The 21,860-nt window shown below is 46.3% G+C and overlaps 1 protein-coding gene across 2 annotated transcripts; it reads left to right on the top strand.

Annotated features, from left to right (window-relative positions):
• The first annotated feature begins 1,224 nt into the window (after positions 1-1,224).
• LOC135249185 (ataxin-2-like protein) lies at positions 1,225-21,234 on the top strand. 2 transcript variants are annotated; one of them, XM_064324548.1, is made up of 23 exons: positions 1,225-1,968; positions 3,268-3,307; positions 5,340-5,396; positions 5,768-5,839; positions 6,484-6,643; positions 6,819-6,940; positions 7,053-7,144; positions 7,256-7,519; positions 8,400-8,872; positions 8,981-9,067; positions 10,983-11,114; positions 11,654-11,734; positions 11,815-11,876; positions 12,752-13,104; positions 15,320-15,389; positions 16,476-16,613; positions 18,576-18,639; positions 18,737-18,915; positions 19,005-19,143; positions 19,409-19,518; positions 19,651-19,833; positions 19,970-20,153; positions 20,567-21,234. In XM_064324548.1, the coding sequence occupies exons 1-23, from the start codon at positions 1,844-1,846 to the stop codon at positions 20,620-20,622; spliced, it is 3,243 nt and encodes a 1,080-aa protein (XP_064180618.1). In that variant the 5' UTR covers positions 1,225-1,843; the 3' UTR covers positions 20,623-21,234. The 2 variants fall into 2 exon arrangements, with proteins under 2 accessions (XP_064180618.1, XP_064180619.1); XM_064324549.1 differs by lacking the exon at positions 1,225-1,968 and adding an exon at positions 2,290-2,440.
• Positions 21,235-21,860: the final 626 nt, after the last annotated feature.

The raw sequence follows: 21,860 nt of genomic DNA on the forward strand, positions 1-21,860 counted from the left end.
TGTTTCTGGGTCTCCCCAAAGAAGCCATAATAAAGGTTAATGCCACCATGAACTATTATTTTGGTAAAAGCTTCAAGAAAAGACCACACTGCTGATTCTTGGTGAGTTTATCTTTGAAAATATGAATGGTATTCTTATTGGGTCAAAACATAACGATGGAAAGCTGGAAAGCACTGATGTAACTTCTTTTTTTATTTACCTTCAACACCCATTTTATACAGGGGCACAGACTCCAGCAGTGTTCCTTTCTGTTGCACCTTTATACCAAGTCTTGATATTTAAATTCAAACTGTGCTTTGAAGTTTCATATTGATTTTATTTTTTCTTTCTTTCGTGGAAGCAGTCCCATAAATCAATGAAAAATCTGTATCAATTCAGTCCGTTTGGCAGAAGTTTGAAATACGAGATTGAGCCTGTAAGTTGTAAGCGCTACAAAATAACAAATCAAATGAGCGCCCAGCAACAGAATAGAACACGGTTCGGCTTTTCCTTCATGTATATTCTTTAAAACGGGTTAAATCAAAGCGTTCTAAAGACTCGAGCAGCCCCATTGAGTTCTGAGTGGTCCCCGTTCAATTTATTATTTACGTCCAACTTTACTTACATAGTATAGCTGTCACCAGAGGGCAGCAGATGGATGTGTGCAGGGGACGCAACAAAATGGAACTTATTGGCGTTAGGAGCCTGGAATCGCCATAAAATCGACTGTAAAAGTCATCGTCCAGTAAATATTTTGGGATACACTCCATTTGTCCACTGATAATAATGGCAGGTCTTAGTTTACGACACTAACACATGGCTACGTATAATGCCCATTGGCTGAGCATGGTCATGAACAGCTGTTCTGTGGTTATGAATAAGTAGCAGGCCTAGTATATTTCATAAGAACGTAAAACGCAAACACTGAAATTAGCTACACCCAACGTAAATTGATATAAATTGTATATCTACAAACCGCATTAGTAAAAATAAAGGTTATATTTTCTTAGGTATGCGAGACATATCTTCTTACTACTCGTTATAATTTTATTTGTACGTTTGCTAGATTACATTTTCATCGGGTGCCAGTCAAAACAGTGAAAAGGTTATTTTTCAACGATTATTTGGCAAAATATTACACTGTAAAGGCTACACTGCTAAACAGAATCAAGCGTGCGCGTTCACTCAGGAACGTTTCAACCTCATCAGTCTGAGCAACAGCGGTCGTGCGCACGCATGACGTACACGCCCCCTACTATTCCTTTCGCTTTCAGTCGCGCGCGGATCGTGAGAGCTGCAAAACTCGAGACGTGGTGACGGCGGTTTTCACCCTGAAATACGAATATAATCCATATCCTCATTAATGACATTGGCTAATACTAACGGAATACATTGAATCTACATGATTGAACTACCATAGAACAGCAAACCAAATGAAAGGGGCCAGAAGCGTGAGAGAAAAACAGAAGGTGGCAACGTTAGCTAGCTAAGGTGAGGATAACAGAGGAACTAACGTAGCGTTAGCTAGTGGGCTAGCGACCATATCTGTCGTCCCGCCGGCATAAGGGGACTCGTGGTTGCTCGCAAACTGTATTTTTATTAATGAATAGGGAATCAAATCATAGATTTGCAAGGCTAACTACAAACGATACGTCTTCATTTCGTACCAGTTTCCCCCAGCTAACAATTGCTAATCTGTATTTTAGGTTTTAGCCAACTCTTGCATCAGCAGAACTACAGCTACTTAGCTAGCAGGCTAGCTTCGCTTGCTGACTATACGATACGTTAGCTTGTAGCGAAAGCGTCCGTGGATTTGACTCTATTGGGAGGTTAGCTAGGCTAGCTAGCTAACTAAAATTCGGCCATGTTGAAGCAACAACAGTCCGGCCCCAGCGGTCGGAAAACCTCAAACGGGACTTCGGGCCCATCCAGCATGTCTTCCACAGCATCTGGGCTTAACACGAGCAACAGCAGAGCGGCTAATGGAAGGTAAGCAAAGACCGGTTAACTCCTTACGAAAGGTCGGGGGTTTTCTCTGCTAGTTTGGGCCTGCCGGTCAAAGCCGGGATGTAATAGTGGGCGTGCCACACAGGCGGGAATATATTTAAGTGGCATTTTCTATGGTAGATAACGTTTGATTGATATCATCCACCAGCCAAACAGAGCCTTGTAATCAAGCCGGGATGAGCTGTGTCAAATTGGTGAATTGGCGAAGGAGGACTTCAGGGTTTTGATTGAACACTTAATACGGCCAATGCAACGGGATTCTTGATTTGATTGACTGTATGTCCGACCAGTTGCCTTCGACCAGAGGAGGGTTTTGAATTGGTTATCATTTTTTTGTTGTTGTTTTCGAACCCTTACAGTAATAATAGCTTTTGGGAGCCAGAGAGACAATGTGAATTCTCGACCATTGGGACTTTGAAATAGCCGGAAATACCAGGATGCACAATCATAAAAAGTAATGTCGTTTCTAAAAGTCTGTTTTTTTTGCTTATCAGGCGTTAAAACCGCTTTTGATTGAGCTGTCGCTGTGTTGGGGTCGCCGTCCAGCTACCTAGCCATTCGCTTGTCTTTGTGTTGCTGGGAAGCTTCTATGCTAAGCGTATCAATACAGCCTTTTGTAAGAATTAAAAGGACAGTTTTAGCCATAGATAAGAATCGATACTTGGCTTAGGCACTTACTAAATCGTGTGTCGCTTGCTCCCTAGGTAACTAGGTACCTTTAATGTGACGAAGTTAACGTTAGTTAGTCGTTAGTAAATTTACCTACAGCAGACACCACGGTTGGCTGACATTATTTTTGAGGCAAACAACACAGTGATATTGTCAGCCAACTAGCTATCCACATGGCTTTTTGTGAATATATTGACTCAGTCACAGCATAGCTGATAGTATGTATAGATATTTTAATGGACGATGAGGACCATGGTGGTCAGTTGCCAACTCGAATCAATTTTGGTTGTTGGTTGTTAGCTTAGCTGTCGAGCTAACTAGATTGTTTTGTTTCATGTTCTCTAAGTAAGCTGCCAGTATGTCTACATGGTACGATGTTTCGATTGTCTTTAGCTGAATTTTTAAGTTTGAATGCGATTATTCCTTCATGACGTTTGTGAGATATGTTTTGGCAGCAGTTCGATTTTTTGGGGCTCATAGCCATTCACAAAGATTTCCTGTCTAGCACACATATACAGACTTCAGGTAGGTTTTTTGTTGACATTCATCGTATCATATTTGGTCACGCTGTCATTTTAACACCTGCCCTGTCTCTTCTCCTTTAACCTCCAGAAGCCGAAACTCGGTGAAGATGCCTCACCAGTCTTCTCCAGTGAGTTTTTTTTACATTGTTTCGGCGTGTCCCATTGTGTCTTTGAATCAACAGGGCATGGCATCATATTTGCTTAAAAATAACTTGGGACTGGCTTATTGATTTTCTGTAGTTGCTTTAATCTTACTGGGGTTTCAGTGTTCATATTACAGTCAAATACATTTGTGAACTCCAGGCTTTTGAGTGCTCCCATTTTCAGAGCATTTACTCCTGAAAATTGATGTGTGGTGACTGGAAAAATAATTTATAAGCACATTACTAATTGGGCTGCATTAGTGAGCTCCTAAATTTTTCAATTTAGCAGCACATGAACTCTTTGGATGAAAATGTTTGCATATAGCCATGGAACTGTAAAGTTTAGCATTCTGTGGTTTAGTTTTTCAGCTTAATAGCCAGAGAACTATTATCTCTAATGAGGTTCCAGATTTTGTGTGACCTATTAATCTGGGTTTTATCACTGCATTTGTGTTTTGTGAACATTGACAGTAGAAATGTACATGAATCCAGATAGGTTTTTATACCTCTTTAGTAAATTATGCTTCTTGTTTGTGTATGGTCCTTGCAACCACAGCAATAGCAGCATGGATATTTATTTTAGCATACGTTTTGGTTATGATTTTGGAAAGTTGTTTTGTGTATTATCTTAATTCACATTACATTTTGGGATACAAAAGAGCAAGAGCAAATTGCACCTGTTACATTGTGAAATACACTCTACTCATCCATCTGAATATGTGCTGAAGCAATTCAGATTTATTACCGTGTTCAAGCATAGAATGGCAGTGCACCTGCTGGGAATCAAACCCACAACCTTTGAGTTACAAACCATGCATGTAATAGAATGGAAGTGAACACAATTGTCTGTTTACGAGGGAACCCCACAATTCTTTTTCAAAATGCCATTATGAGTATCTCTGAATGAGTGTCTTACTTTTAGATTTTGCCTAATATAGTATGACATTTCACAGTTGCATGGGGGTTCCACAACCCTGGTCTCCTTGGATCACATTCTTGCCATTAATGTACTTCTAAAAAGTTTTGCTGGAGCTCTTCTTTGCGCTTATTTGACGATCGGTGCAGTCCCTTTTCGCTGATATTGACTTTCTGATGGAAATTTTAACTCAAAAAAAGGGATGGTCTGCAGTGCTGGATGCAGGGCCTTTTTCTGTTTAAACCAGCAGGGCAATTTAGTTTCAGACGCAAACAGGCTGCTGGTGCGTACCTCTGTTTCAATTGTTTTGAATCCAGTTCATTTCTTATGAAATTTTGGTCTGATATGGATAGTAGATATAGTTACATTAAGGATTGTTTCATTGGAGAAATGATTTAATGGCATTTTAAATAAAATTGGAGAATACAGTAGATATGTTGCATAGAGATTGCTTGCCAAAATATGAGTAAAGACTGTAGTCTGCAGCATTAATGCACCTACAGGATTTTCTGCGGCATTCAGAATAGTGTAGTTTGGAGGAATGAGTTAACGACTCCATCTCAAATGAAATGCTTGTGCTTGAAGCACTTGGATTGGCCACTTTTGAGGATGCATTTTGAAGTGACTTAAGACCTGATAGGTTTGCAACCTCATGTGTTTCCTGTTGATGTTCTTTTTCTTTAAAAGGAGAACATTTTAGCAGGCACTGCTTGGATCAACCCATCTTTTCTATAAAGCGGATGTAAAAAGCAAATTATCTGTCAACTGGGAGCACAGCAGAATTGTATAAAAGCAGAGGCCCATTGTGGTGTCTTCTCTGAATTGTTCTTCTGTGAACCAAGCAATTAATTTAAGGCCTGAATATATAGGAGTGCACTGTGAGGGTGGGAAATGCCAATATTTGCCCTTTACCTACCAAGGATCATTTATCTATGCAGTTTCATAAGCTGCGTTTGAAACTTCAGCCTGATAACTGTCAGACTTTCTGGTGTTGGTCACCAGCTAAGCTAATTACAGGAAGAACATAAGATGTCATGTTTCTATCTCTCCCTGACTATCTGAATGTTTATGTATGCACAACTTTGATTTGCTGTTTCACAGGTATTTGAAGGAGTGTACAACAATGCCAGAATGCTGCATTTTCTTACTGCTGTAGTGGTGAGTCACTCAATTTGTCTTTGTGTGTGCATTCCATCCAGCATTGTGACTGTCTCTTAGGGTTTTTAGACAGGTGCATGTATCCATGGCAACTCACATTAGTAGATTGACAGCCTCAATTTCAGCCAGTAGTTGCAGTAGTGATGCTGATGAAAGTTGTGAGCTGTCGGCTTTTTTGTAAATAGGTTAAGACAGGAGGAATGTGTATAACACTTTGATAGATTAGCATTAGAAAAACTCTTGTTTGATATAATTGCTTTTTCAATTTAACTGTTTGTGGTTAGGAAATAAACCCAGTCGAGAAAATTGTAATGGTAAATATATCACATGGGATGTAATCGTGTCCTATGTAATGTCTCTCCTGACTGCAGGGCTCAACCTGTGACATCAGGGTGAAGAATGGCAGTGTGTATGAGGGTATCTTCAAGACCCTCAGCTCAAGGGTGAGTTTAGGTGTCCCATTCTGGCGTTTGCATTTTGGTCTTGTGTGTCTTCTGTTTTATATTTTTAAATATGAGGAACCATCTTATCACTGTGGTACTATATATGCTGAGAATGTCATTGTTCTGTGTAGAAGGAACTTAACAGTGGGTCTGAAAATGAACCAATGATATTTTTTAGTAATTCTATCATGTTTGGCTTGGTGTCTGTTGGAGTGTGCCCCCTCAGTGTGTAAATGAATTTGCATCCATCTCGTAATGGTAGTGTTCCATAGTTGGCCTGGCTCTGATTAGTTCTAGACGATGGCTAAATTGTCCTCCTGGTCCAATAAGAACAAAGCTAGTTGTTCCATAGCCCATAGTAGTTTAAGTCTTTTGTCTGTGAACATTTGTAACACACTCTATATTATATTTTTGTTATGGGCAACTGATTAAAAGTTTCCTTTCTCCTGTTATGAAAACATGGTTCAACCCTTAGACCTTTCGGGTTGAGCCAAAATCACACATGCAAACTGTGGATATTTGTAAATAATTGTATGCAACTTGGGAGTTCCCTTGCCAAATGTGTTTTTGAATCTTAGTGCTACAGTTGATGCAGATCAGTTTGTTAGGGCTGTGTAATCACCCCTCTGCCACGATGTTCTCAGTGTGAACTCGCAGTGGATGCAGTGCATCGGCGCTGTGAGGAAGGGGGCAATTCCCCTGCCCCCCCCAGGAGAGAGGAGATCACAGACACCATGATCTTCAGCACCTCCGACCTGGTCACCATGACCTGCAGAGACGTGGACCTCAACTACGCCACCAGAGGTACTGTAAAGATGGGGGCCCGAGTCAGAGCTGAGACTGCATGCATGTAATGAGTTCAGTTTGCCGCGCCTCACAGAAGTTAACGTAACATCGATTATCTGAGTGTTAAGGTGGAGTAAGGCCGCAGTGGAGGTGCGTGCCCGTCACATACGGTGTCGCATCTCTCCGTAAACAGACACGTTCACGGACACGGCTATCAGCTCAGCGCGCGTGAACGGGGAGCACAAGGAGAAGGTCCTGCAGAGGTGGGAGGGCGGAGACATCAACGGCGAAAGCTATGACCTTGAAGCAGATGCTGTGAGTCACACCTTCATTTATTCCGAAATTTTGCTTCAGGGTTCTGCTTCAGTGTTTTTGGCGTCGTGTCTCCCAGTGTGCAACCGCGTGAAACGATCTTTTGTTCTTTCAGTCCAATGGCTGGGATGCCAACGAAATGTTCAGGTTCAACGAGGAGAACTACGGCATCAAGTCGACGTACGACTCCAGCCTCTCCATGTACACGTGAGTCTACCGGCCTCTCTGCCTCTCGCCCCCTCTGCGCAGCATGATTGCCCTCTTGAGTGCGCCCTCTTGAGTGCAGTTTTGGTACTGATCCTCTGTCCCCCTGGCCAGGGTGCCTCTGGAGAGGGGCAGCTCGGAGGGCTTCCGGCAGCGGGAGGCGCGGGCGGCCCGTCTGGCCAGCGAGATCGAGTCCAGCCCACAGTACCGGCACCGCGTGTCCCTGGAGAACGAGGACGGCAAGACCGAGGAGGAGAAGTTCAGCGCCGTCGTCCGAGACCGAGACGGGGGCGAGAGGGAGAGGGGCAGGGAGAGCCCCCGGGAGAGGGAGCGCGAGCGGGGCAGGGACAGCCCCAGCTTTACCAGCAGCGGCAGCAGGTCAGCATGTGTAGGGGTCACAGTGGTTTGGGTGAGCATGCATAGGGGTCACAGTGGTTTGGGTGAGCATGCATGGGGGTCTCAGTGCTGTGGTTTGGGTGTTTGGGTGAGCATGCATAGGGGTCTCAGTGCTGTGGTTTGGGTGTTTGTGTGAGCATGCATAGGGGTCTCAGTGCTGTGGTTTGGGTGAGCATGCATAGGGGTCTCAGTGCTGTGGTTTGGGTGAGCATGCATAGGGGTCTCAGTGCTGTGGTTTGGGTGAGCATGCATAAGGGTCTCAATGCTGTGGTTGGGTGAGCATGCATAGGGGTCTCAGTGCTGTGGTTTGGGTGAGCATGCATAGGGGTCTCAGTGCTGTGGTTTGGGTGTTTGTGTGAGCATGCATAGGGGTCTCAGTGCTGTGGTTTGGGTATTTGTGTGAGCATGCATAGGGGTCTCAGTGCTGTGGTTTGGGTGAGCATGCATAGGGGTCTCAGTGCTGTGGTTTGGATGTTTGTGTGAGCATGCATAGGGGTCTCAGTGCTGTGGTTTGGGTGAGCATGCATAGGGGTCTCAGTGCTGTGGTTTGGGTGAGCATGCATAGGGGTCTCAGTGCTGTGGTTTGGGTGTTTGTGAGCATGCATAGGGGTCACAGTGCTGTGGTTTGGGTGAGCATGCATAGGGGTCTCAGTGCTGTGGTTTGGGTGTTTGTGTGAGCATGCATAGGGGTCACAGTGCTATGGTTTTGGTGTTTGTCTGAAAGTATTTGTTTACCATGTAGTCCAAGTGTGTCACTGCTGGAGTTTAATGTGACGTTGACATTATGTCACTGTCTGCTTTTCCCTTATGTTTCCCTGTATTTTCCAGTTTGGTGTATTAATGTTTTGTCTCCTCCATGTAGGGAGAGTAAATACATACCTTTACACCAGCGAGCCAGAGAGATGGTGGTGTCGGGGAGCAGTATGAGAGGGGAGCGGGAGAGGGGGGAACGAGGGGGCGGAGGAGGCGGCGCCACCTCTCTCCCCAACCGAATGGGGGGGTACCACTCCAGCAGACCCGGCCCCCCCAATTCCTCCCCGAGGCCCCCCCTCCCGTCGTCGGCCAGTCAGCCGCCCCCGTCGTCGGACAGGAACAGCCCTCTCTCCAGCAGGGGGGGGTATTCCCCGCACCACCCGCAGAGCAGCCCCGGCCCGGCCGGCGCGTACGCTCCCCCCGCGGCCCTCGGCGGCGGCGGAGGCTCCTCCCGCCTGAGCGAGCCCCCCGCGGCCTCGCCCGCCCCAGCGTTGGCCCCGCCCACCAGCCCCCCCACCCCCCACTCGCACAGCCTCCCCTTGCCCCACTCGCTGTCCGACCCCGCCAGGCCCGTCAACGGAGGTGAGCGGCACGTAGCGGGCCTTCGGCTTCTTCTGACGGTTGGGTTAGCGTTAGCGTAGCGTTCCCTGTGCTCAAAGCGCTTTATTTTCCCCCCTCTTTGGTTTTCAGTGTCATCCAGAACCTCCCCGAAATCCCAGAGGCCTATACAGACCAACAGACCCCTGCGCACAGCCAACTCCCACACCACTCCTGCAGGTGAGCTGAGGAGCGCTAGCTGCTACTGAGGCAGAATGACGTGCTGAATACTGTAGAGGCGGTGCTGCTCACTGGCCTGGAGACTTGAGTCTCAGGTCTACTACCATGTTCGGTTCTGCATGCAGCATGTAAAGTAATTGTACATCCCCTTCATCCCACCTGTGCGTGCCATCAGGACCATAGTAAGTCATGTATTGACACAGCTTGATAACAAACCAGTAATTAAATTGTAAGAGCTTATCACTCTATGACTGTGATGTTAATCCTAAGATTTTCTTTATTAATTTCTTTTAGCCGAGAAATTAAATGTTAGTGTTGATAGCAGCATACAGTATGGACCTATAATTTTAAATGAACACCATTTATTATTTTTTTCATTTTACTCACAGTTGCTCACTATCTATCTGACAGTTTCAGTATTGCTTAATTAAACATGTTTATGTTAAGAATCAAGTATTTGCATCGATCAGAATCCATTTTTGTTAAGAACGTGATCACTGGAGAGCTTGAATTGCAAACAACGTATTAGGAAATTCTGTGAGTCCTTGCGTGTCTGGCAGGAGGAGGTGTGTCACATTTGAGATCCAGCAACAAATTTTTTTTTTTAAATCGAAAGAGCCTCTTTTGGTCAGCCCTCCTTTCATATTTTTTACTTTAATCAGACAGGAGGAAAGCACAGAGGGTAGCAGATAGACATGGGATAACAGTGCAGGAAGTGGCCCTGTGCAAGGGAACAAACCCCCACCTGTGTGGGGGGGGGGCGCTGAACCCCCACCTGTGTGAGGGATCGAACCCCCACCTGTGTGAGGGAACGAACCCCCACCTGTGTGAGGGAACGAACGCCCACCTGTGTGGGGGGGATCGAACCCCCACCTGTGTGAGGGAACGAACCGCGAACCCCCATCTCTGTGAGGGAACGAACCCCCACCTGTGTGGGGAGGGATCGAACCCCCACCTGTGTGAGGGAACGAACGCCCACCTGTGTGGGGGGGATCGAACCCCCACCTGTGTGAGGGAACGAACCCCCACCTGTGTGAGGAATCGAACCCCCACCTGTGTGGGGGGGATCGAAGCCCCACCTGTGTGAGGGAACGAACCCTCACCTGTGTGAGGGAACAAACGCCCACCTGTGTGGGGAAGACTTTCATGTTGCGTGAGAGACCGCTGCCCTTTGGGATGCACCACGTCTCACCAGCGAATACATATAGAAAAATCGCTTCAACCAATACTGATAGGCAGGGTGGGAAATGAGCTCCAGCCACCAGCCAAGTGCTGGTAAATTTTATCTGTAGCTGGTAGGTTTGTTGACTCCGCCACTTTGGCACGGAACCACCGTACACTTGGTCCTGTTCTGTTCTAAATGTATAGTCTGGTAAAACAGTGAAATTGGCTGGTGAATTTTGGGATTCACTAAAAAAAAGTTAGTTTCCTGTCCTGCTGATAAAATGAGAATGGCTTGTGTTAAAATGAGAGGACTTGTATAAGGCAATACCAGTGAATTTGCTTTGGCTAATGTGACCAATTTTAATTTTTTACATTGTTCGGAGATAAGAACATTTGTTATTCAACTCTGTTCAACAGCTTACAGTTGTCCATCATTTGACATTGATTCCATGGGTTATACCATGACCTAGCACCAGTGTGCTAGCATACGTAGACTGAATAAAGCATGATATGGATACTATGCTTGTCACTTTTTATCTCGTTGTCTTTCTCATTTTCATTTTTTAAGCTGAGTTTTGTTATTGTAAGCAGTACATTTTCATTCTGCATGAATTAGAGCTCATCTCTTCTGTTGATGGCAGCAGACTGATAACATTTGACCATTTTTCATGCCATGATATTTTCAAGTGCTTCTGATCTGCGTGACTGAGAGGCGTTGATCACTGTGGTCAATCCCTTCTCTTCTCCTTAGTCTCGCGTTCTCCAAAATCGGGGGTTGCATCCCAGGACCCCACTGTTGTTGCTGCTCCCTACTTGGATACCACATCTGTCTCCATGGCAACTCAGAAACCAACTGGCCCTGCTCCTCTCTTCCCTGTAGATGGTGAGCTTTCAGTTCTTTTCAACTCATTCTTTGTTTTCCTCTTTTTTTGCTACTCAGCTGTCAGGGTATGTTTTTCCTCCGGCCACTTTATTTACACTCAAGCTCTTGCACTTCCCTTGCATATAAATATTCCCTTTTTATGAATTACTTTGTCTCCTCATGCACTTAACTGCATAATGTGCAGTCAAGTAATATGTTCTGGTCTTTATAGGAAGTCCCAATCAAATAGCAGGTGGCATGTATATTTCCTAAAGTCCTATCACTCATAAGCAGTTTATGGATGCGTTGAAACTCCCTAAATATTTTTATACCCCAGCGCTAAGCGCTCCACGCTGTTAATGTAACGAGGTCGCACGCTCGGCGTCTCCTGGCCGACAGCGGCGCCGCAACGAGCGCGGGGAGGCGAAGAGCGCTCCTTAAACGAGTCGATGACGCGTGGCGCATTACAGGCTGTAGAATGGCTGCCAATCACAGGAGGTTTCCTTGTGTGTAAAAGGAGAGCAGTTTGGTGAAGTGTCTCTTTAACCCCCCCCCCCCAGTGAACGAGATCCTCAGCTCGGCGGGAAAAGAGAGGACGGCGGAGAGTCCGGTCAGCCCGCAGGACTCGAAGAGCGTTAAGGGTGAGCGCCGCGCCCGGTTTGCTGGAGCGTGCGGCGGGTAGGGCGGTGCGACTGAACTTGAGTTTTTCCACCCTTTTCAGCTCCGTCAGTTCAGCAGCGGTCGCAAATCGAAGAGCTGCGGAAGTTCGGCAAGGAATTTCGGGTAAGAATGGTTTCACTGTGCCGTCCTCGGTGCTGCTGCGTCGCAGTATTCACTGGGAGCGTGTATACGTTGCGTATTCAGAAGGGGAAGTTAGTGCCCAAACTGATCTCTGTTCATTTTCACAGCCAATAATGAGATTCAAAGGAAAAATAAATATTGGGGTCGTGTTCTAATAGTAACAGTGTTTATTATTATGAACAAAAAGCTTCATCCCTATAACACGATTTGTAATGTAATGCCTGGCTACTTAACTCTTACTGCAGGTTAAGGCCATTCGCTTGTTAAGAATGGCCTTTGGATAGTTTGTGGCGCCACACTGTGTTTTGCGAGTTGATCTGCTAGGAATGCAAATTACTTAGCTGATGGCATAACATACGTTTGATTCATACTGCTTGTGAGATCTATTTTTCACTTGTACATTTACTGATATACCGTTTCTATTTTATTTTTATTTTTGCAAAAACAGTGTGAAAAACAGTAGTAGAATAACTGCAAAGTAGACCCTCAGAAGATACCAAACGCGGAGTTACAGACTGACCAGTCTCACCAATTGAATGTCACAGTGCACTGGAATTGCTTTACTATTACTTTGCTTTACTTTCACTTTCAGCAACCAGGTAAACACAGTTTAGGTCATATTTTGGTCTCGCTCATACACAGGCTGTAGGTTTTTAGACGAGCGCAGAATTGAGAAACGGTCCAGTCTCGTAGAGCTCAGAGCTCGGCTTCAGTTTTTCAGTTTTCCTGCCTTCCTCGGTGCTCTCTCTCCTAGTGTTTTTTGCCTGTGTTCCTGCGCTCCTCAGTGCTCTCTCTCCTAGTGTTTTTTGCCTGTGTTCCTGCGCTCCTCAGTGCTCTCTCTGCTGGTGTGTTTTCAGCTGCAGCCGACCGGTGGAGGATCCAGCGGCGGCCCAACCGCCTCTTCCGCCCCGGCCGACGCTCCCCAGCCGAGCCCCGCCCAGCCGTCTCCGGCGGAGCCCGCCCCGCCCTCCGAGCCCAAGCAGAGCCCGGCCCAGAACCCCTCCCAGCCCCACGGCCCCTCCTCCTCCCCCGCCGAGGAGCAGGGGAAGGAGAAGGAGGCCGAGGGGGCCGTCGCTGGGGGTAGCGCGGCGCCTTCCGTCCCGTCGGCCGCTCTGGACGCACAGCCCCCTGGGACGCCTCAGCCTCCCAGGACCCCCGGCGCTGAGGAGCCCCGGCTGGAGCCCGCAGACAGAGGAGACGGAGTCACAGAGTGAGTACAGCACGTACACGGAGAGCTGGGAGTAAAGGGGTAGAGTGAGTACAGCACTTACACGGAGAGCTGGGAGTAAAGGGGTAGAGTGAGTACAGCACTTACATGGAGAGCTGGGAGTAAAGGGGTAGAGTGAGTACAGCACTTACACGGAGAGCTGGGAGTAAAGGGGTAGAGTGAGTACAGCACTTACACAGAGAGCTGGGAGTAAAGGGGTAGAGTGAGTACAGCACTTACACAGAGAGCTGGGAGTAAAGGGGTAGAGTGAGTACAGCACTTACACGGAGAGCTGGGAGTAAAGGGGTAGAGTGAGCAGAAGTATGAAGAAGCTGGGGGAAAGGAACAGAGGGAATGTATTCAAATGTGACAGGAAATGCCTGTCATATAGCAGTTTTCTGTTTTGACTGTATAGAAAAGTTTCATATTTACAAACAATGGAGAGTGTGCACGCAGCTTGGGGGAGAAACAACAGAAATGGGATGAACGTTTAAGCCTTTGCATCTTATTATTCTTTATTTTATCGTCGTTATGACTTTGGTGTAATAAAATGTTTCTTTTTTGTTAACAGTAACATTTTGGCTAGATTGTCTGTGGAAAATTACGGGTTAAATTAATGCTTAAAGCCTATTGTTAACCTTGTAGCCTACTTTTTAGGATGGCCAGAACTGAAAAGGCCCAAGCCCATCGGCCTTTTCTTAGGTTTAGTTTCTTCTTTATTTGGGCTGTCAACGCTGGTGAAAAATGTTTGAATATTCCTTAAAAAAACACAAATTAGAAAGTATTGAAATATATATCGCAGTTTTAAATGTTGAATTACAAGTGAGAATTTGACCAACTTTCGGGCTGTGTTAATTACGCGTTATGTCCACGAGGCGGCAAGCCAGTACAATGAGAGACTTTTAATTTGAACGTAAACATGAATGCAGTTAAGTTGAGGGAAAAAACTTTAACATGAACATTTGAGATTTCTTTGAATATCAGCATACAGCGCTGTTTTATAATCAAATGTTGATATAAGTTGTAGGAGAGAACGTATGCCCGGCAAACAGATAAAAATTCCTGCCAATTTTATTTTATGATGAAACACTTACATAAAAATAGATATGTACCTGAAATGGAAACAATGAAATTGTTGCACTTTTTAATTTTTTTGCCGTGTATGAGCAGGCCATTTGCATACCACTTGTCAACACCCCTTTATAATTCTTATGTTTAAATGGCGTTAAGTTGCACAATTTCCTGAAATGTGACTAAAAAGAATTTTTCATCCGAATAAATAATTCACCATTAAGTGCTATTAAAAGTGAAAAGTATATTTTCTCTGACCTTTAGGAGAGGGTCGAAAGATCAGCATAAAGTTATCCTCCCAAAATGCTAGAACTCCCAAAACGCTAGTGTGGAAAAAGAAGGTAAAACTAACTTAACTGGTTAAGCATTTTATGCCAATGTCAGGCCTGCAGGTAATTTGGCAAAATGTGATCCATTTGCAAAGAGGCCAATGCCAGTCTGCTTTTTATTCACTATGTTCCCATTGTTCTAATTGCATCAGGGATGAAGTGCAAGTGCCGTGTCCATCAAACAGCACACGACCACATCCAGCAACATCAGTTTTAAACAGAGGAGGCAATAAAATGCTAGATTTATTTTTGGTTTGACACAACCCAGGTTGAAAGGAAGACGGCTGCAGTAAAGACACGCTCCATTTTTTTCTCTCACATTCGAATATTAATTTTCAAAAAAATTTTTACAGTTGGAATAGCATTCAAAACATTGTTTGACAGCACCACTAATTATCAATCTTATTTCTTTTATCCATGTGTTCACTGATGGAAAGTGTCCTTTTGGGAAGGATGTTTGCTAAACTGTCTTCAGTCGATTGAGCATTTGTGTGATGAAATGAGAAACCAACATAGCCTGACAACATGGCAAAATGTACTAAGCGTATGAGGTATGACACCAGTTGCAGTTTTGACTATGAATGCAGCTACGTATCATTTTTACGTAGCAAGTTTAAGTAGTTATGTCTAATCTAAATAAAAAGCTTATTTCAGGATGTAGTGTAGGGCAAGCTAAACGACTATGGATATTATGACTGAAGAATCAGACTCTCCCAGATCTTTTTCCCCGTTTGCCGTGTCATTGTGAAACTCATATATTAATTTTGATTATTAATGGGCTATCTGCTTACCCTGATAACCTGCTTTTGTCTCCTCAGTCAAGTGAAGAAATCAACTCTGAACCCCAATGCCAAAGAGTTCAACCCCAACAAGCTGCCTCTGACTCTGGTGAGCATTTAGCTGTGGAAAATGGCACAAAAACATCCTACATCAAACCTGACCTGCAAGTCCAGAAAGATGCGCAAGATTGGCATTTGAAGGCCGCTCCTACCGACTTCATATTTTTTGTGCATCATCAAAAAGTCGACCACAAATTGCTGTCAGTTAGCAAACTTTTTGTGCCCTGTCAACAATGCTAGCTTTGGTGTCGCAAAGCTAGTACAGAAGCGTGGTTGTGTGAGAAGAAATAAAGGTTACGAGGCAGAGGTCATGTTGAGTGCTGAGATCACTGATCAGTCTCAGATAGAATCAGAATAGTTTAGTAAACTCTTGACCAATGGGGGCAGATGACTTTGAAGTCATATAATGGCCATTCCACAGAGGGCGGGAAAATGTACGGTGTCTCCCACTGACATCCATACGAAATAGACAGTTTTCACTTAAGAATTGTCACTTTCACGTTTGTGAACAAACGTATTGTAATTCTCGTATTGTGAACAAATCTGTGTGAATAAACCTGCCCTTTTGTTGTTATTGTTGTGGTAATAGTAGTAGACGTAGCTGCGGATGTGATGTTGCAGTGCAAGCAAGCTAATAATTATTTAAGAGACTAAGCCTCAACCTCTTTCTCACCGATCCCCCCTGAATATCCTGTGAACACTCTTATCATGCCCGGGAGCAATTAGTGATTAGTGGAGACGTAATTTGAAAGTAAATTTGAACGTTTCCTTTCCTGCCCTCAATGTAGACGTAATATGCTCTAATCTAGTAATGCAGTTGGCATGATATCTCAGTAATGGTTTCATAATGAAGTGATCATTAATGAAGTGATGAGACCTTGCAGCGTCTGTTAAAGTACACACAGGCCCCTGGAGAGCTGGAACATTTGTAGATTTTTTTGTAATGGGGGAGGGGTTTGGGAACCATTGATTTTTAATGCACTTTGGTGCCACCACTTATGTGAATTTCACTGCATCACATCCTGCTAGCAATGTTATCTGCTTTTTTGTATGGACAGCTTGAGTAGATGTGACATTATGAGTAAACTGTAGAGCTCTCTCTTCTCATCCCCCCCCCACCCCCCCCCCCTCGCAGTCCAAGCCCACCTCGGCCCCGACGCCGCCTCGGCCTACGCCTCCCAGCCCCTCCGTGGTGTTACAGCCTCCACCGGGACAGGCGCCCATATACAACACCCCCTACCTCTCCTACGTGTCCCAAATACACTCTGTACAGGTGAGTGCCTGACTGTGTCTCTCCATCAACATGGAGAAATGAGGAACTTAACCAAATAAAAAAAAAAATAGATGCCATGCGTTACATTTTTTGTGAGAATGTGTGAAGCAACAGTGCAATGGATTTATGTATGATTTTTTTTTTGCCGCATGTTACTGTATGATTTACTGTGCTGCGAGTTAGCACCAGTCCCCAAATGACCGACCGCACCACCTTTCTCTCAACCCTATTTCAAGAGCTAGAGACAGAGGAGTGAAAACACCACAAACCTCTGCCTGTCCTACTGACAGCAGCGTTTACACCAGGAAGGGGCTTTTTTCAACCTCAGAGTGGAGCCCTCTGTTGAAGCAGCAGTGAATGAGACTTTTCACAATCAGTGGGATGTTATATGAAAACAAATGCAAATGGTTTGACTTGTTGCTGTTGTCATTTTAACATTTAAATGTTCAGTCTGTCGATGATGTGAACCACGTTCTGTGCTTGTATGGACTTTGCCATTTTGAATCCAAAATATGGCACGTATGTACCACGCGTAGGTCTGGTGAGAGAAGTTCAGAGGGTAATGTGAGTGAGAAAAGGGCGTGATGAAATCACTTACCATCACCACAAGTGAAAGGTTCTGAGCACATAAAGAATCCGCCAAAATTATGCACCCTGATCAAATCCAAAAGAAGTGTGCTCTGACTTAATAGAAAATGCACTCACTACCAGCCACTGCACATTGCTAAATAGCCTTTTCAGTCTTGGCAGGAAATAAATATAAAGTGGTCACTATTATTTGATACTGAAGTCCAACTGAAAATGTATGTGCAAGCAGTATACCTGTTATACTAATACATTTGTGTTTTGATTAATCTCACCACTACAGGCTGATTGTACCAATCGGTGAGCAAAGCTTCTGACTAAATCAAGTCGTTTAGCGGCCTGATATTGGTGATGGAGGTAGTTTTATTTCTAGCTATCCTAACATTGCAAAGGACAAACTTTGCCTTGTCGGATTTACCTGGCTACCTAATATTTTCATAAACCACTAACGCCAACAAATATAGTGCAATTATGTAGAGAGAAATGTGCATATTAAGCTATGAAAACAATTTGTAAAAATGTAGTCATTTTCAAAATTAAAGCATGATGTATTCATTATAAAAGACATGTACAGTCAGTACATCTTTAAAGACCCTCTGCAGTCAGTTTTTCAAATTTGTATATAAAGAGTCAACGGATTTTATGTGGGCCTCTTGGAGATTATATTGCTTATATAAGCAACACGACTCTTTACAATTTGTATTTTTAGTCAGCAGTGTCCCTGTTTAGTAGGCTGCCAATCGGGAGGGAGCTTGAAGTGAACATCCGTTAAAAGGACAGGCACTGCATGGCAGGCCACCTCACTTGTTTAGAAATGACGTACTTGAGCATCAGAAGGAAACGGTGTTATTTTCCTGTTTATACATTTTGAAAGCGTTTACCTCTCTAACGGAATGAGCGCTTGAAACGGCGGGGCTTTGAAAGTGGCTTGCGTTACATAGCGCTGGCATGTCCGCCCGCTTTCTGTCACCTTCTCGCACCGCGTCGGCTCCTCTCCCCGATTTCATGGCTTCGCTTCAGCGGCACAGCCTGTCCTTTGTGAGCCGCAGGCCGGTCATCACGACGCGCTACAGCTGGGCGACCGAACACACTGCAGCTATTTGCTTCTGAATGAACAGCACGCTCCCTTTGTGTTCCGAGGCGATGTCTTTGGACGTCTCCCAAAGCACCACAATGCCCTTAGTTATTGTGCCCACCCCCATTATAGGTGAGATTTCTACTGCAGATATTTTTAAGCGCCAGCTGAATAAACCGCTTTCAAAAGAGCTCTCCCTCAGCCGTACAATAGCGGAGTCGCATTCAGAACACTCAGCCGCAGGATATGGTGCCGCTGTAAGCAGTACTATCCGTGTTAACGGCGCCTTCCCCTCTCTCCAGGCCCCTCAGATGTACCAGTACACCATGTCTACGGTCAGCCAGGGCAAGTACCCGCGAGCCAAAGGTGAGAGATTCCTCCCGCTTTTTTCTGTCGGCTCGGAGCCTTTCTCCGTCGCGTCTCCTCAATTAATTTGGCGTGATCCTCGCTCTCTTTCCGCCAGGCTCCGTCGTGGCCCCTCGCTCGGACCACAGCTCCTCGGCGCCCCCCATGATCCAGGCGGCCGCGTCGGCGGCCGGGCCCCCCCTGGTGGCCTCCCCGTACCCCCAGTCCTACCTGCAGTACAGCCCCCAGCAGTACAGTCAGCAGGTCATCCAGGCCATGACGCATTACCCGGGCCAGGTAACGCGCCCAGCAGCCGAGGTTCAGTTAAACTCCTCCCCCTACGCGCCGCTTCCCTCGCACTGACCCGCTCTTCTCCGCACCCCTAGCCCATGTACTCGATGCTCCAGGGCGGCGCCCGGATGCTGGGCTCCGGAGGAGGGCACCCTCAGCAGCTTGGCCCCCCCGGCGGCCCCCAGTTCCCCGGGCAGGGAGACGGGCCCCCCGGCCCCCAGCAGGGACTCTACGGTCAGTTCTCTCAGGTCGAAAAGCATAGCACCGCCGTACACACAGACCGCCTTCCAAAGTGCATGCCGGGTCATAGTGGGAGGGTGGGGGTGGGAGAGATGATTGGTCGATGAGCCTTCCTTTTATGGAGGTGAGAGACGCTGCCTGAAAAAGCCTCCTGCTGAAAGGCTGGAGTGCCACTCGGGAGTTGAGACCTGTGGTGCGTGGCAGCGCATGGGTCTCGGACAGTAGGGAGCTTATCCCTCCTTCATCTTCTCCTCCTCAGCTCCGCAGTCCTTCTCCCACCATTCGGGCTCCATGCACCCGCCCCAGCCCTCCAGCACGCCGACGGGCAACCAGCCGCCGCCCCAGCACGCTGCGCCCAGCCCCAGTCAGGTGAGTCTGACTACACCCGCCTCTCAGGCTTTGGTTCATTGGATGTTATGTGATTTACTGTCTTCAGCGCGTGCTCATCTGTAAGAAGTGTCTGTTCACGGCAGTAACTCCATCTTTCTCTCCCCACCCAAGTCTGCCCAGTCAGGCCCCCAGCCCCAGTCCCTCTTCCACTCCGGGCCCCTTTCCGCTCCCACCCCACCGAACATGCCCCCCGGACACAGCTCTCCACAGGGCTCTTACCCCATTCAAGGGTACAGTCTGCACGGGCACCAGCACATCCCCTCGGCCTACTCCTCTCTGGGGCAGCTAGCGCAGGTACTTCTCTGCAATGTGTGTGTGTGTGTGTTTGTGTGCATGCAAGTGTGTGTCTGTGTGTGTGCGCACCTGTTTGTGTGTCTGTGTTTTGTATGTTTGTGTGTTTCTCAGTACTCTCCTCTCCCTCTCCTGACAGGCCCATGTCCCAGGTACTCTATCTGGCCCCCACCACTCGGGCACCCACGGGCACCCCCAGGTGATGCTGCTGCATGCTCCCCCTCCCCAGCAGGGGCCCGGCTCTGGGCCTCAGCACCCCCAACATGGTCCCCCACCTCAGCAGGGTGCCCACCAGCACTACGCCTACATCGGACATCCACAGGGTGAGCAGCTAACCCCTGGGTCAGCCTCTGTGTGGAACCTTTTCTCAATCGCGCATGCACAGGGCTGCAGCTCAGGAGTTACTGTCGTGACAGTTTAATCGAAGATCTATTATAGCCAGTTTGAGAGTTGCCCGCAGGAAAATGTGGGAACCGAATGATTTTGTTAGTGTACCTTGCTTTTGCAGAAGCATTATTTTCTGCTTGGGGATTAAAATGATGAATGGGTCTTGCTCTTTGCCCATGCATGCAGATATAAAGGAAAAACAGTTAAGCCTTCCGGACAGAAGAGAAAATGGACCATTTCATGTAGTCTTAATTCAGTAAATGAATTAGCATGTGGAGTAGCATTGTGCTTGACCATAGTGGAGATTCTGCTTCTGCTGACAGTGCTTCCTGTGTCTGGCTCTCCGCAGTGCAAGTGCAGGCGCACCCTCCCCAGCAGCTCCCCTTCCACCCGCAAGGAAACTGAACCCTCAGGACGGGGCCGCAGGCACGAGGCGGAAAGCAAGGGAAAGGTTTCGGACTCACGCTGTCATCTCCTCCTGTTCAGTAAAACACGGCGGTCGTCCACCATTGTCCAGTGCCCGAGGATGAAACTCACTTTGCAAAGTCAAGAAAGCAGTGTTAATGTGTGCAGGAGCGTCCATTCAGATTCTCCTCACCCTTCTGACATTTTCTTTTTTCTTTTTTTTTTTGTTATTTTTAAGACAAATTTTTTTTTTAGTTGGAGATTCGAGGCGGTGGAAGGTAATCGCCCCTCACGGAAGTGCTTTTTAGAAGCTTGAGAAAGACTGAAATTTTCTCATTTCTTTTAAACTGTCCAGAAGGAGAACTTTGCAAAATGGCTGGTAAATACGAATCCCCCTCGCCATGAGAACTCGTTAGACGAGAGAGACCCAGACAGAAAGAGGGGGGGAGAGGAGAGGGAAAATGTTTTAATAGAAGTGCTCGCTCCCATTTTTTACTCTTCCCTTTTTCAACTTCCCCCTCTCCTGTTGTAGGTGAATTAAAAAATAGAAAAACAAAATAAAAAGAAATAAAAATAAAAAAGACCAAAAAAATAAAGTTTTAAACTAAACTACCGAAATGTGTTATGGTGTTTGCTTATGTCTCGTGCGTTGAAGAGAGAGTGTTTTAAGCCTTCCTGCAGGTGCAGAGGATTTACCCCCTGGAGCTCTACACAATCCCTTAACCCTCGACTTTAGCTAGAAATAAAAGCAGTGACACTCGAGACAATTACACTGTCACAGGATCTGGTGAATGCAAATCTAGGATTTGGATTCCGTGAACAGCAGGATTGAAGTTCCTGGAGTGATGAAGAGTCAACCAGCACTAGCTGAAATGGAGTAATCTTTGGATATTATAGAGGAATTTACCTCATTGGTTCTTGAGTGTAGAAATCAGTGTGAAATGAACGTGGGCTGTTTTAGAAGTAGCGCAAGCAGGAAAGGGGGGCTGCTGGGTGGCTCGTTCGGTTAAGGCACCGCGCCGTGGTGCACGGGCGAGCCTCGCAGCCTCAAATCTGGACCGCGCCGGCAGCCCCACCCCATGGGGCGATGCTTGATTGGCACCTGCGTGGGAGGGCCCAGTTGGACAGGGTGCCCACAAGTCTGCATGTCAGAACCGCAAATGAAAGGTCTTCCTCTGACATCGCTCTGAGCTTTTATAAACAAAATCATTTAAACAAAAAAAAAATTCAAGTCGCAT

Source organism: Anguilla rostrata, chromosome 2 (assembly GCF_018555375.3).
Source record: "Anguilla rostrata isolate EN2019 chromosome 2, ASM1855537v3, whole genome shotgun sequence".
Classification (NCBI taxonomy): Eukaryota; Metazoa; Chordata; class Actinopteri; order Anguilliformes; family Anguillidae; genus Anguilla; species Anguilla rostrata.